Here is a 14,826-nt window from a genome sequence, read left to right on the forward strand (position 1 = left end):
GACAATGTTTAATAAACAGGAAGCCTAACCTCGAAATAGAGGAGTTAGATGTAAGAAGTGACATTAGGGCAGAAGGAAGCTAAGGAGAGTCTATTTTAGCAATGTTACTAGTAGCTTGTTTTAAAATATATAGCTCACATGAGGGTGAATTAGAAATATCAAATGGGAAGCTTGTGTCAGAGGTCCCAAACTTGATGAAGAAATATCAATGCAATTAACTGTGCCACACTCATCTAAGCCAGGACCCACATCTATTCATATTTAGCACAGGAGCCTGTAAAGCCTCGGAGACCATGTCACACTGAGCTCACAGTCCATAGTCATAGCTGGGAACATTCTAGGCTGAACTCATCTCACAGAAGAATAAGATGGCCCTGCCTTGGGCGGAGGGTAGATAGCATAATGGTTATGCAAACAGACTCTTCGTACCTGAAGCTCCAAAGTCCCAGGTTCAATCCCCTACACCAGCATAAGCGAGAGATAAACAGTGCTCTGGTTAAAAAAAAAAAAAAAAAAGATGGCCCCTGCCTTTTTCAGAGAGTAGGGCAGACACTACCACGACTCTGTCATAGTGAAGGTATAGTCCTGAAGAAGTCTACAAAAGTGTTTACAATGATGTTCCCAGTGGGTGTGGCCAGTGATGATAGACAGGGCTCTCTGAGAGGTGTAGGTCCATACTATCTCTGGAAGAATCCAAGGATTCCCTGTTTAGAATCCCGGCTGACAGGGTGGCCTGGTAGGGACCAGAAGACCATCATTAAATGAGCCAGTCTCTTGCCTTTATCCAGTACTTGTGGTCAATTCTTGATCTGACAAGCTTAGACTGTATCCGAGGTATTAAAGCATTGAATGTCATATGCTGAATCCAAACCCTTATTAGGTTTATGGCATCTGGCCTCAAGTTACAGGAGAAATAGAGCTAGGTTTTACTGGTGTATCAGATAGCCTCAAGTTCTTCTGCATTTACATTTGAAGATTCTAACAAAGTCAAAGGGACAATAACTGTCCTTTACTTCAACTGTAATTTTTCCAGTATTGTTCTTGGATAGTTTTTTAAAATTTATTATACTTTATTTTTTTATTGGGGAATTAATGTTTTACATTCAACAGTAAGTACAATAGTTTGTACATGCATAACATTCCCCAGTTTCCCATAAAACAATACAACCCCCACTAGGTCCTCTGAATCCTTCTTAGACCTGTATTGTCCCCACCCACCCACCCCAGAGTCTTTTACTTTGGTGTGAAATTTATTTTATTTTATTTTATTGGGTAATTAATGTCTTACACTCAACAGTAAATACAATAGTTTGTACATGTATTCTTGGACAGTTTTATGGTGTTTCTTCTGAAACTTATCAATGGGTTACTATAATGCTGATGCTCTATCAGAAAAGATTTAAAAAAGATGGAAAATGTGAGTCTGGCAGTAGAGAAGCAGATTAAGTGCACATGGTACAAAGAGCAAGGATGGGCATAAGGACCCCAGTTCGAGTCCCCGACTCCCCACCTGCAGGGAGTCACTTCACAGGCAGTGAGGCAGGCCTGCAGGTGTCTATCTTTCTCTCCCTCTCTCTTTCTTCCCCTCCTCTCTTCATTTCTCTCTGTCCTATCTATCAATGACATCAATAACACAACAATAATAACTACAACAATAAAACAAAAGCAAGGGCAACAAAAGGGAAAATAAACAAATAAATAAATACAAAATTTTTAAAAAATATGGCAAAGTCTTCTTTTTTCCTTTAATATAGTGAACTCAATAGATAGAACAATTGTGGGAATCGATGTAAGAGATCAAAGGGGAGGGTGTTTAGAACAAAGTAGTGCAGATATCATTGCAGAGTTAGATGCCTTTTCCAGGCCATGGGACTAGAATATCAGGCTTGTCAGGTCAAAGTCTAACTGCCGATGACTATTTGGCACATTTGTTTGAAGTAGATCATAGCCTCTGGTTTGTGGATAGTGATACACAGGTCCCTAGGACATAGTCTACCTGAAACTGAAAAAAAAAGTCATCTGAAATGGAAGGGGATAGTGCCATGTGACAGGAAATGTCTCACCATAATATAGGAATTGGGAGGTTGACATCTCAGGCTTGGCATCTCTGGAGCCAGTCAGCAGTAAAAATTCAGGAGCAGTATAGCATATTAAGGTAGCATTGTTAGTTTTGATTGAGCTGAGGTCAACAAAGGCAATATAACAGGGTTAACTATGCAAGGAAAGAAACACCAAGAAAGAAAAGGAGAGACTAGGAAAATATGGGACTTAAAGGCAATGGAATGGAAAGAGTTCCTGTAGTCTTAGACAAAGGTTCATATAGTAAGAATTTATTATTATTATTACCAAGTGAGTAGTTACAGTAATATACCCAAAGTCTCCAGGCCGGGCTCATCTACTTTCCTCAGATGTAGTCACAACTGTGGGGTTGTTTTCAGTGGAGTTGTCTTGTGGGCAGGAGAAAAGCTTCACTGGTTGCCTCAGTTAAGATTTGAGGAATTTCAAAAAAGAAACAAAGAAAGAAAGCTCCATTTTTGTTTAATTTTCTTCCTCAGGTAGAGTTGAGACTTTTCATGTGACCACAACAGTTTAGAAAATCATAGAAATTAAACTGTAGGTGGTGAGCAGATTTTTGAGCACCAAGCAGGACACCTGAGGCCACTTTCAGGGCCTGCCTTTGTTCCAGAGATCCTCGGCACCAGGATAGAGAGGCCTGAGCCTGTGTCTTGAGAGAAACCTCAGAGCCAAAGGCCGTGAAGAAAACGAGTGTGTTCCAGCCCTTCCCACTGAGCTGAAATGGAGGCATCAGGAATCTTGGAAGCAATCCAAGCCGAGACCACATGTGTCATCTGCTTGGACTACATGAGAGAGCCCGTCACCATTGAGTGTGGGCACAACTTCTGCCAAGTCTGCCTGCAAGCATCATGGCAAGATCATCAGGACAGATTCCCTTGCCCTTTCTGCAGGTACCCTTGTCAAGAGAGGCAGTGGACTGCCAACAGCCAGCTGGCAAAAATCATTGACACCTGCCAGCTCCTCCACAGCAGCAGGAACGAGATGAGGCAGCAGGGCCCTCACTTGTGTGAGAGGCACAACCAGGTGCTGAGCTTCTTCTGTGAGGAGGACTTACAGATGCTGTGTTCTGACTGTGTTCAGCCCCCTGACCACCAGGACCACCATGTGGGGTCTGTGGAGGAGGTTGCCCCCTACTACAGACAGTGTATCACCCAGTACAGCAGTCTCCTGACGAAGTATAAAGGAGGATTCCAGGAAGAAGAAGACAGGCAAAACAGAAGAGTCCAGGAACTGAGAGACCAAGTGACTAAGAAGAGGGTGAAGTTAGCCTCTGAGTTAAAGCACACTGTAGACTTTCTGAACAGGCAGCATGAGGCAGCTCTCTCCAGCCTAGCTGAGGAAGAGAAGAGTGTTCAGCATAGATACAACACCAATAGCACTGCCTTTGAGGACAACATCTCTAGCACTGAGGCTCTGCTCAAGGACATAGCAGAAAAGAGTGTGCTGCCAGATCTGGATATGCTGACCGAGGTCAAGAGGATCCATGACAGATATGGGAGCCTGAAGCCCCCAGCTCTTTACTCTGTCCAGCTAAGGAGGCCGCTGTGTGGTCTGCCTCCACTGCAGTCAGCCATGGAGAAGATCAGGGAGAAATTCAGAGCAGATGTGACTCTGGATCCACACACTGCACACCCTAATCTCCATGTGTCCAAGAACAAGAAATCTGTGACATTGCTGAAGGAAAGGGGTGAAGATCATCTCCAAAGACAGCAGGGAATTCCATTTGATCTCGAAGTCCTGGGCTCTGAAGAGTTCTGTGGCGGCCGCCATTACTGGGAGGTGCAGGTAGAGGACAAGCCTACCTGGGCCATAGGGGTGTGTAGCCACTCCCCTTCTGGCAGGTTGCAGCAGCTCCCCCTCTTTCAGAAGAAGCGCTGGACCATTCAACTGCAGGATGGAGACTATGTGGCAGGAGGTGCCCGTCCTGCTGTTCTGACTTTGAAGACCAAGCCCAGAGGCATTGGAGTTTACCTGGACTGGGAGCTGGGGCAGATTTCCTTCTACAACTTGAGTGACAACTCCCACATCCATTCTGTCTGGCAGACATTTGATGACTCACTGAAGCCTTATTTCTGCCTGGGCCCAGACTCTCTTCCTCTTACACTCTGTGCAGCAGGAGGTTGTGAAGAATGACCCCTGAAATTACCTCATTTGCCTGTAAATAGCGATGATTTATAGTGAGTTGTACAACAGTTAGCATTCTAGAAGTGATTTTCTAAACATCTGATCAGGAAATAAAGAGTCTTGGATGTTAACTCTACCAGGAGTTACCTGCCCTGCATTCTTCAAGCTTAAAGACACGCACGCACAACTGAGTGCAGTGACATCCAATTGCTCAATCCCATGTCTTTTCCCCCATCCTGCTCTGTCTTCCTCTTCCCACATCCTTCTGGTCAAGTGTTCAACTATAAAATCGTTTAAATTAAAGTTTGATGTCAACACCGAGTAAAGAGTTAGAGCTCATTTAATGCTTTTTTGTTCTATTTCTCCATGGTGACTATTCTTTGGGAATAATCGGTAGAAAAAAATCAATGTGTCTGCAGTCTCTCAAGTGTCCAGGTACATAAATCAACACTGAGTCCTGAGGGCTTCCCAAGCATCACATGTCCCAGCTTGAGGCACTGGTCTCATTTCTTCATATCCTTAAGACATAAAATCAATGTTGAGAAAGTGGAAGTGAAGATGTTGAAGACCTTCTGACTTGCTTATCCTATGGAGACAGAGAGAAACTGAACTACAATGGAGCGATAGGGAGGGGGTGGGGGAAGGCACCTCCACACTGCTTCACCAGTAGTGATGTCCCCTTCCTGACTTTCACCTCCGAATTGTTGCCAGTAGTTGGGGTAGTAGCATATCATAAGTATAATACAAATGCTTCCCATCTTTAGTCTTAGTTCCTTTCTAATTCTTTTACATATGCCCTAGATGTTTTTTGAAGATATTTTGGTTTCCTTATTTCTTATATAAGGCTCATTCGTTATGTGTTTGTCCTGGTACTAGATTCTAGATGTGGCTGTAAGGTTCTTGTCACGCCTCTTTTCCACTCTTTATATATGAGATGGTAAGAATCCATTTTCTTCTTTTTCTCTTTCATTCTCCTGTTCTCTTTCTCTGTTTTCTCTTGTTCTCATTATTTCTTCTCTCCCTTTTATTTTCTTTCTTCTTTCTTTCATTGCCCCTGCTTTCCATGATTTCTACTTCATTCATTTTTTCTCTCTCCCTTTCTCCCTTTCTTTTTTCTTTGTCCCTTTCTTTATTTCTTTCTTCTTTCCTTTTTCCCCTCTTCATTTAACTGTATTCTGTTAGTTAAAAAATGTATCAACTTAAAAATATGACTGTCTCTCTGATATCCTAACTAAATTTTAGGAATTGTTTTTTGGTTCTTATTCTATTTCAACTCGGGCACATGCCTTCCTAACCTCAATAAATAATATTAATGTTGAGAAAATAAGATGTGAAGATGTTTAAGATCTTTTGACTGGAGTAAGTGAAACTCTCATGTCATGACTATAGTGGTACTTATGGATCTAACATACCTCCTCTTGTCACACCATTTCCAGATTTGTCAGTGCTTTCAAACTCTTAAATTCATTTCCTTATTTCTGATAAATACAGAGACAAGTGGGAGGGAAGCTGGCAAGATAAGAGAGACCTGTAGCACTGATTCACCACTCATGAACCCTGCAGGTGGGGACCCTGGCTTGCACCCAGTTCCTTAAGCATAGTAACCTGTATATTCAACCAAGCACTTCACCCCCTGTCCCAGTGCTTCCGTCTTCCAGGAAGTGAAGTGACTGCTTCAAACACCGCTTGAGGGCACCATGCCTAAAAAAGTTAGGAAAGTGCCAAACACCTCCACAAACACATAGTTCAAACACGCATAATGGGCACAGCCATGGGCCAGAGCCATAGTGGCATGCAGACCAAGTGCATGTTTGTTTGCTCATGGATATATGACCAAAGAACATTTCTGAAGGCATGCCTGCCAGGTACCTTCACATGATGGAGTATTTATTTGCAAACTACTTAGGTCAGGGCTCAACATAAACTTACCTAACATATGCCATCACATTAAGTAGCTAATTTCATTCTAAAATAAGCTGATTGGGCATATATAAATGACATGCAAATAGATCAGTCTTTTATGTTCTTTCTCCTCTTTTAAGATATTACTTGCTTACTGTGTAGGGACACAGAGAAACTGAACTAGAATGGAGAGATAGGGAGAGAGGGAAAAAACGGCACCTCCACACTGCTTCACCACTAGTGATGCTCCCCTTCGGACTCTCACCTCAAAATCTTTGCCGACAATTGGGGTATTAGCATCTCTTAAGTAAAATACAAATGTTTCCCATGTTTGATTTTAGTCTTACCTCCAGCAACACTGCTCCATCACTTCATTTGGTTTGATTAGTCTTCTTAGTTATCCATCTTTGTTGTCATTTTAGAAACTGTGTAAAACATATACAGTAGCTCACTGATTGCATCAAATAATATGCCACCTGCTAGGTTAAGAAACTATAACACAGGGCTGGGGAGACAGCATAAAGGATATGCAAAGAGAGTTTCAGGCCTGAGGCTCCAAGGTCCCAGGTTCAATCCCTCAATCCCAAGCACAGCCATAAGCCAGCGCTAAGAAATGCTCTTGTCTGTCTCTCCTCTCTCTGTATCTCTCATATAAAGGGAAAAAATCTTAAAAGATCATATAATACTATTATCTCATATATTTTGTTTCTAAAACTGTCAGTAACTCTACACTACACATAATATTCTATTACCATTTTTTTTTTTTTGTTTAAGATATAAATACTATTTGTATGTACTTTGGGAGACAGAACTGAGAATAATATTCACAGGAGTGAGAAAGATGTCATAATGCCATGCTACAGCCTTGGCTCAATTTTAATTATAACGGAAAACATTAATTAACTGGGAGAACATCAATCTGACACAGGTGATACTCAGGATTGATTCAAGACTTCTGTGAGACAAGACTAATCCTATTAGAATCTGTGATGTAAGAGGGTCGGTTGGATGAACTGTGGTTTAGCTTCCTTTGCTGTCTGTAATGTGAAGACAACACCTAGACGATTCTAGGACTCCCACTGTATGAGAAGAACTTTGGAAGTTCACTGATTTAGACTGACAGCATATTGGTTCTTCAAATGACTATCATGACTCACACTCCAGGTCCCACATTCAACCCCCAGCACCACCCTAGACAAGACCTGAACAGTGTTCTGGGTAAACATATTAAAAATGCAAATAAACTAATTTGAAATGAAATCATGAGGACTGTTTTTGTTCTTTATTTTTTTTTTTGATTTATAAAATGGAAATATTGATAAGACTATAGGAAAAGAGTGGCATATTTTCACATATTGCCCACCCCCAGAGCTCCATATCCAGTCCCTTCCCTTGATAGCTTCCCTATTGTTTATCCCTCTGGGAGTATGGAACCAGGATCACTGAGGGGTGCAGAAGGTGGAAGATTTGGCTTCTGTAATTGCTTCTCTTCTGAACATAGGAATTGGCAAGCTCCCAGCAAGTCTCTCTCTTTCCTTAGAGGGGCAGGAATCTGGGGAGGAGAGGTTCCAAGACACATGCTGGGGGCCTTTTCCGTAGAAGTTGTGTTGGCAGCATAGTATCACCTGGACCCTGGTGGCTGAAAAAGAGTAAAGATATAATGCAGAACAAATTGTTGACTAATCATGAACCTAAAGGCAAGAATATTGATGATAAAGATTTGGGGTCTCTTTTTTGGAAACAAACAAACTTATAGGTCTGTTTTAGGTATGTTCCAGGGGGCCCTTGAATTTACTTGGCTTGCCTTAGCCTGACATCCAATATGCAGGTGGATCCAGGGTTTTGTCTGGGGAGATGTGTGTCTGTTGTGATAGTTGGAAAAAGGACTAGAAAGCTGGATCAGGAAAGAGAGTAGCTCCCAATTATGGGGAAAGAATATAATACTTGTAAATATAAACCCCATGAATTTGATCAGGAGCCCGTAGTCAGCACTCAAGCCTAGGTAAAGTCTGCATCCCTGTAGGTATGAGCTCACAATCTGTGGCCAAGGCTAGGAACACTCTAGGCTGCACGAATTTCAGGACCCACTGTCCTCTGGCAATAGGTAGAGTATGTTGTCCAACCTCCCTTTGGGGAATGGAACACTTTCTACCATTGTTGATCCATATTGAGGGCAAGGTCCTATAGGGGCTGACAAAGGGTTCCAGTATGTTAGCCCTGATTGAGATGACCAATCACAGTGGTGAGACGGATCTGTTCGAGGTCTAGGCCTATCATGACTATGTGGGAATCCCAGGGCTCCCTGAACTGGGTCCCAGGTGATTGGGTGGACTGGTAAAGACTAAAGAATCATCACTAAAGGATGTCAGTCTCTTGCCCTTTGTTTTTTTTAGCATTTGTAGTATGAAGACTGTATTGACTCAGCTTTATTTTTTATTTTGTTTCAATATGTATGCAGCATATTTAGGGAACTAACAGATTAGTTTCATATTTAATAGGTGAATTCAGGCCATTGACATTTATGATGTCAAAGATTGAAGGTATTTTAATGTCACTAAATTGTAGATTTTTGGAGTGTTTTGAGAGTTGACATTTTGATGGTTGTCTGACTGTTTATAGACGACCTTTCAGAACTTCTTTCAGGGCAGCCTTGGTGATAGTTGATTGTTTCAACTATTGCTTGTCTGAGAAGGTTATTAGGCCTCTATCTAGGATGAATGACAGTCTAGCAGGATAGAGTACTCTTGGTTGAAAACCTTTGTCATTGAGTACTTAATCGATATCTTGCCATTCTCTTCTGGCCTGTAGCATTTGTGTGGTGAAGTCTGCTGCTAACCTTATGGGATTTCCTCTGTTGGTGACTCTGTTATTCTCTTGAAGCCTTCACAATCCTTTCTTTCTTTTTTTTTTTTTCCCTCCTCCAGGGTTATTGCTGGGCTCGGTGCCTGCACCATGAATCCACCGCTCCTGGAGGCCATTTTTTTTCCTCCTTTTGTTGCCCTTGTTGTAGCTTCATTGTGGTTATTATTATTGCCCTTGTTGACGCAATTTGTTGTTGGATAGGACAGAGAGAAATGGAGAGAGGAGGGGAAGACAGAGAAGGGGAGAGAAAGATAGACACCTGAAGACCTGCTTCATCACCTGTGAAGCGACTCCCCTGCAGGTGGGGAGCTGGGGGCTCGAACCGGGATCCTTACACTGGTCCCTGCGCTTTGCACCACATGCACTTAACCCACTGCGCCACCGCCCGACCCCCACACAATCCTTTCTTTATCCTCATTCCTTTCCATTCTCAAGAAGATGTGGCTTGGTGCCTTTAAGTCTGGGTTAATTCTGTTTGGGACCATCTAGGCTTCTTGAACTTATATGTGTTTGATGTTGCCTAGACTAGAGCACTTCTCAGCTACTATGTCCTTAAGAACAATTTCTTTCTCTATTTCTGTTTCTTCCTTTGGTAAGCCAAAAATGCATATGTTATTTCTTTTGAAATCATCTCACAGGCCTCTGTTAATGTTTTCAGTATCTCTTCATATCTTTTTGACATCTCTTACTTCCTTTTTAGTTATCTCTAATTCATCCTTGATCTTCAGCCTCATTGATACTATTCTCTCTCCCCTCCACTTTTTTCTGGAGTTCATCTATTATGTTTCCCTATTCTGATACTCTTTTAGCTTGTTCAGTTAATTTTGGTCTTAGTTCAGCTATTTCAGCTTTCAGCTCTCTAATAATCTTGAGATCATTGGTGTTTTACTCCGGGGTCTCTTTAGTTGTTTCCGAATTTCTGGTGACAATTCTTTCAAAGTCATTACTAACTCCTTAAATTACTTTCTTAACTACTGTTTGGATGTTGACCTCATTGTCTTGTGCTTCAGCCCTAGGAAGGCTTTTAGCTAGACTCTTGCCGTGCTTCATTTGTCCAATTTTTCTTCTTGTTGGTTTAACCATTTTATAGTATGCTATGAGGTCAGTCCCTCTCTCAGTACTTTTCAAATTACTGATCACTATTGCCTGGATTGACTTGTGTCTAAGTAAGGTAATTAAAGGGTTCACAGTTGTGGGAATTGACAGTTGTTTCAAACATAATTTAATCCCTGAGTTGGGGCACAGTAGTTTAAAAGCCTCTTTTGTTCTTTTTCTTCCCTTAGGCTGTGGGAGACTGAGAGCTTTGAAGCTATAGGTAGGCTTATTAGCTTAATCATTGACTCCTGACCAAGAGATAATGCAGGGTAGGGCAGAGAAAATCTAGTGGTTATGAAAAGAGATTCTCACAGCCTCACCACAAGGACACTGAGTGGTAGATATTCTCAGTACCCTGGTGTCAGCACAGGGTCCCCCCCCACCCCGCCCACCCCTGTCCCCACCCTGCTGCTCCAGATTCTGAAGGCAGTAGCAATGGAGACTCACAGTTGCATTTGGTGAGTCTTAGTGGAGTCTTGTCCCGTCTGCCGTCTTTTGGTTGGTGATACTGATTGTAGATGTTTTCTCACTGGTAAACTGCTAGTCTGTATCAGAGACTTAATATCTCCCTAGGCTCTTCCACGAGCCACATGTGTTTGCACTCACCAGTAATTGTGTGGGTTCCTGAAGTCATTCTATCTCTGTCTTGTTGCACCCCAGGTAGTCTCCTCCTATAGGTATTTTATGAGGTCACTCTCAGTAATATTCAATCCACTAATCATACTTGCCTAGATTGACTTGTATGGAAGTAATGTCCTTAAAGAGGTCAGTTATGCAAATTAACTGTTGTTTCAATGTTTTATCAATTCTTCAGGTGAAGACCAGTGATATTCAAACCCTCTTTTTTTAAAAAAAATTATTTCTTTATTGGGGAATTAATGTTTTACATTCAACAGTAAATACAATAGTTTGTTCATGCATAACATTCCCCAGTTTCCCATTTAACAATACAACCCCCACTATGTCATTTATCATCCTTCATGGAACTGTATTTTCCCCACCCACCCACCCCAGTGTCTTTTACTTTGGTGCAGTACGCCAATTCCATTTCAGGTTCTACTTGTGTTTTCTTTTCTAATCTTGTTTTTCAACTTCTGCCTGAGAGTGAGATCATCCCATATTCATCTTTCTGTTTCTGACTTATTTCACTCAAAATGAGTTTTTCAAGGTCCATCCAAGATCGGCTGAAAGCGGTGAAGTCACCATTTTTTTTTTACAGCTGAGTAGTATTCCATTGTGTATATATACCACAACTTGCTCAGCCACTCATCTGTTGTTGGACACCTCGGTTGCTTCCAAGTTTTGGCTATTACAAATTGTGCTGCCTAGAACATATGTGTACACAGATCTTTTTGGATGGATGCATTGGGTTCCTTAGGATATATCCCCAGGAGAGGAATTGCAGGGTCATAGGGTAGGTCCATTTCTAGCCTTCTAAGAGTTCTCCAGACTGTTCTCCACAGAGGCTGGACCAATTGACATTGCCACCAGCAGTGCAGGAGGGTTCCTATAACCCCACACCCTCTCCAGCATTTGCTGCTGTTACCTTTTCTGATGTATGACATTCTCACAGGAGTGAAGTGATATCTCATTGTTGTCTTGATTTGCATTTCTCTGACAATCAGAGACGTGGAGCATTTTTTCATGTGTTTCTTGGCCTTTTGGATCTCTTTTGTGGTGAATATTCTGTCCAAGTCCTCCCCCCATTTTTGGATGGGGTTATTTGTTGTCTTGTTGTTGAGTCTAGCAAGCTCTTTATATATGTTGGTTATTAAACTCTTATCTGATGTATGGCATGTAAAGATCTTCTCCCATTCTGTGAGGGGTCTCTTGGTTTGGGTAGTGGTTTCTTTTGCTGTGAAGAAGCTTTTTAATTTGATGTAGTCCCATAGGTTTATACTTGCCTTAGTCTTCCTTGTAATTGGATTCGTTTCATTGAAAATGTCTTTAAAATTTATGCGGAAAAAAGTTCTGCCAATATTTTCCTCTAAGTATCTGATAGTTTGTGGTCTAACATCCAAGTCCTTGATCCACTTGGAATTTACTTTTGTATTTGGTGAAATACAGTGATTCAGTTTCATTCTTCTGCATGTTTCAACCCATTGTTTCCAACACCATTTGTTGAAGAGACTCTGCTTTCCCCATGTAATAGTCTGGGCCCCTTTGTCAAAGATTAGATGTCCATACGTGTGGGACCTCATTTCTGGGCTCTCAATTCTATTCCACTGGTCAGTGTGTCTGTTCATGTTCCAGTACCAAGCAGTTTTGATGACAATGGCCCTATAATACAGTTTGAGATCTGGCAGTGTGATGCCTCTGGTTCTGTTCTTTTTTCTCAAGATTGTTTTGGCAATTCTAGGTCTTTTCTGGTTCCAGATAAACATTTGTAGCATTTGTTCTATTCTCCTAAAAAATGTGCTTGGGATCTTGATGGGGATAGCATTAAATCTGTAGATGGCTCTGGGTAATATATTCATTTTGATGATGTTAATTCTTCCAACCCATGAACATGGAATATCTTTCCACTTCTTTGTGTCTTTTTCAATTTCTTTGAGGAGTGACTCATTATTTTCAGTATACAAGTCTTTCACTTCTTTGGTTAGGTTTACTCCTAGATATTGTATTGTTTTTGTTGCTATAGAAAAAGGAACTGATTTCTGGATTTCAATTTCTTCTAACTTAGTGTTTGCATAGAGGAATGCCACTGACTTTTGAATGTTAATTTTATAGCCTGACACATTACTGTATTGCCTGATGATTTCCAAAAGCTTCTTGCTGGAGTCCTTAGGTTTATCCATGTATACTATCATGTCATCTGCAAATAAGGAGAGTTTGACTTCTTCTCTTCCAATCTGTATGCCTTTAATTCCTTGCTCCTGCGTGATTGCTATGGCAAGAACTTCCAACACTATGTTGAATAGTAATGGTGATAGTGGGCAGCCCTGTCTAGTACCTGATCTGAGTGGAAATGCTTCCAGTTTTTCACCATTGAGTATGATGTTGGCTATAGGTTTGCTATATATAGACTCCACTATCTTCAGGAATTTTCCATCTATTCCCATTTTTGAAGTGTTTTGATCATAAAGGGATGTTGTATTTTGTCAAAGGCTTTCTCTGCATCTATTGATATGACCATGTGGTTTTTGGTCTTGCTTTTGTTGATGTGGTGGATCACATTGATTGACTTACGTATATTAAACCAACCTTGCATGTCTGGGATAAACCCCACTTGGTCATGATGAACAATCTTTTTGATATACTGCTGTATCCGGTTGGCTAGAATTTTGTTCAATATTTTCGCATCTATGTTCATCAGAGATATTGGTCTGTAGTTTTCTTTTTTGGTTGTGTCCCTGTCTGCTTTTGGTATCAGGGTGATGTTGGCTTCATAGAAGCTGGCAGGGAGTATTCCAGTGTCTTCAATCTTCTGGAAGACTTTTAAAAGTAGAGGTATTAGTTCTTCTTTGAAAGTTTTGTAGAATTCATTTGTAAAACCATCTGGTTCAGGACTTTTATTTTTGGGAAGATTTTTGATAACTGTTTCAATTTCATTAGCTGTGATGTGCCTGTTCATGTTATCTACTTCCTCTTTACTTAGTTTTGGAAGTTGGTATGTATCTAGGAAATCATTCATTTCTTCCAGGTTCTCTAGCTTGGTGGCATATAGTTGTTCATAGAAGCTTCGCATGATATGTTGAATTTCTGCAGTGTCTGTTGTGATTTCTCCTCTTTCATTTACTATCTGATTTATTTGGGTCTTCTGCCTTTTTTGTTTTGTGAGTCTGGCTAAAGGTTTGTCGATTTTGTCTACTCTTTCGAAGAACCAACATTTACTTTCATTGATCTTTTGTATGGTTTTCCTGTTCTCAATGTTTATTGATTTCTGCCATCACTTTAGTGATTTCTGTCCTTCTGTTTGCTTTAGGATTCCTTTGTTGTTCTTCTTCTAGGTCTTTGAGATGTGCAATCAGGCTGTTTATTTGTGCCTTTTCTTGTTTCCTAAAGTGTGCTTGTATAGCTATGAACTTCCCTCTTAGGGCTGCTTTTGCTGTGTCCCAAATATTTTGGTAGCTTGTGTCTTCATTTTCATTGAACTCTCGAAACATTTTGATTTCTTCCTTGATTTCCTCTTTGACCCAGAAGTTGTTAAGAAGTGTACTGTTGAGCTTCCATGTTTTGGGACTGTTATTAATCTTTTGTTGATTGTTAAGTATTAGTTTAATTCCACTGTGGTCTGAGAAGATGCTTGGGATGATTTCAGTGCTCTTGAATTGGCTGCTGCTGTCTTTGTGGCCTAACATATGGTCTATCCTTGAGAATGACCCATGTGGATTTGAGTAAAATGTGTATTCCAGTTTCTTGGGATGAATGACTCTGAAAATGTCCAATAGTTCTAGTTTATCTATCTCTTCATTTAGCTCCCTTATGTCTTTACTGATTTTCTTCCTGGATGATCTGTCAAGTTGAGATAGTGGGGTGTTGAAGTCCCCTACTATGATTGTGTTACTGTGAATATATTGCTGTAACTCTTTCAGTAGAGGTGTGATGTATTTAGATGGCTTCTCATTGGGTGCATAGATGTTAATAATTGTTAAGTCCTCTTGATTGACTGATCCTCTGAGCATTAAGTAGTGTCCATTCCTATCTTTTTTAATCTTATCTATTTTAAAGTCTATCATGTCAGATATGAGAATAGCTGTTCCTGTCCTTTTTTGTGGGCCAATGGCTTGTATGATAGTTTTCCATCCTTTCACTTTGTGTTTGTCT

At 40.9% G+C, this 14,826-nt stretch overlaps 1 protein-coding gene across 1 annotated transcript; it reads left to right on the forward strand.

Annotated features, from left to right (window-relative positions):
• The first annotated feature begins 2,796 nt into the window (after positions 1-2,796).
• Positions 2,797-4,209, forward strand: LOC132534680 (tripartite motif-containing protein 75-like). Its single transcript, XM_060179148.1, has one exon. The coding sequence runs from the start codon at positions 2,797-2,799 to the stop codon at positions 4,207-4,209; it is 1,413 nt and encodes a 470-aa protein (XP_060035131.1).
• The last annotated feature ends 10,617 nt before the right edge of the window (positions 4,210-14,826 follow it).

Source organism: Erinaceus europaeus, chromosome 19, assembly GCF_950295315.1.
Source record: "Erinaceus europaeus chromosome 19, mEriEur2.1, whole genome shotgun sequence".
Classification (NCBI taxonomy): Eukaryota; Metazoa; Chordata; class Mammalia; order Eulipotyphla; family Erinaceidae; genus Erinaceus; species Erinaceus europaeus.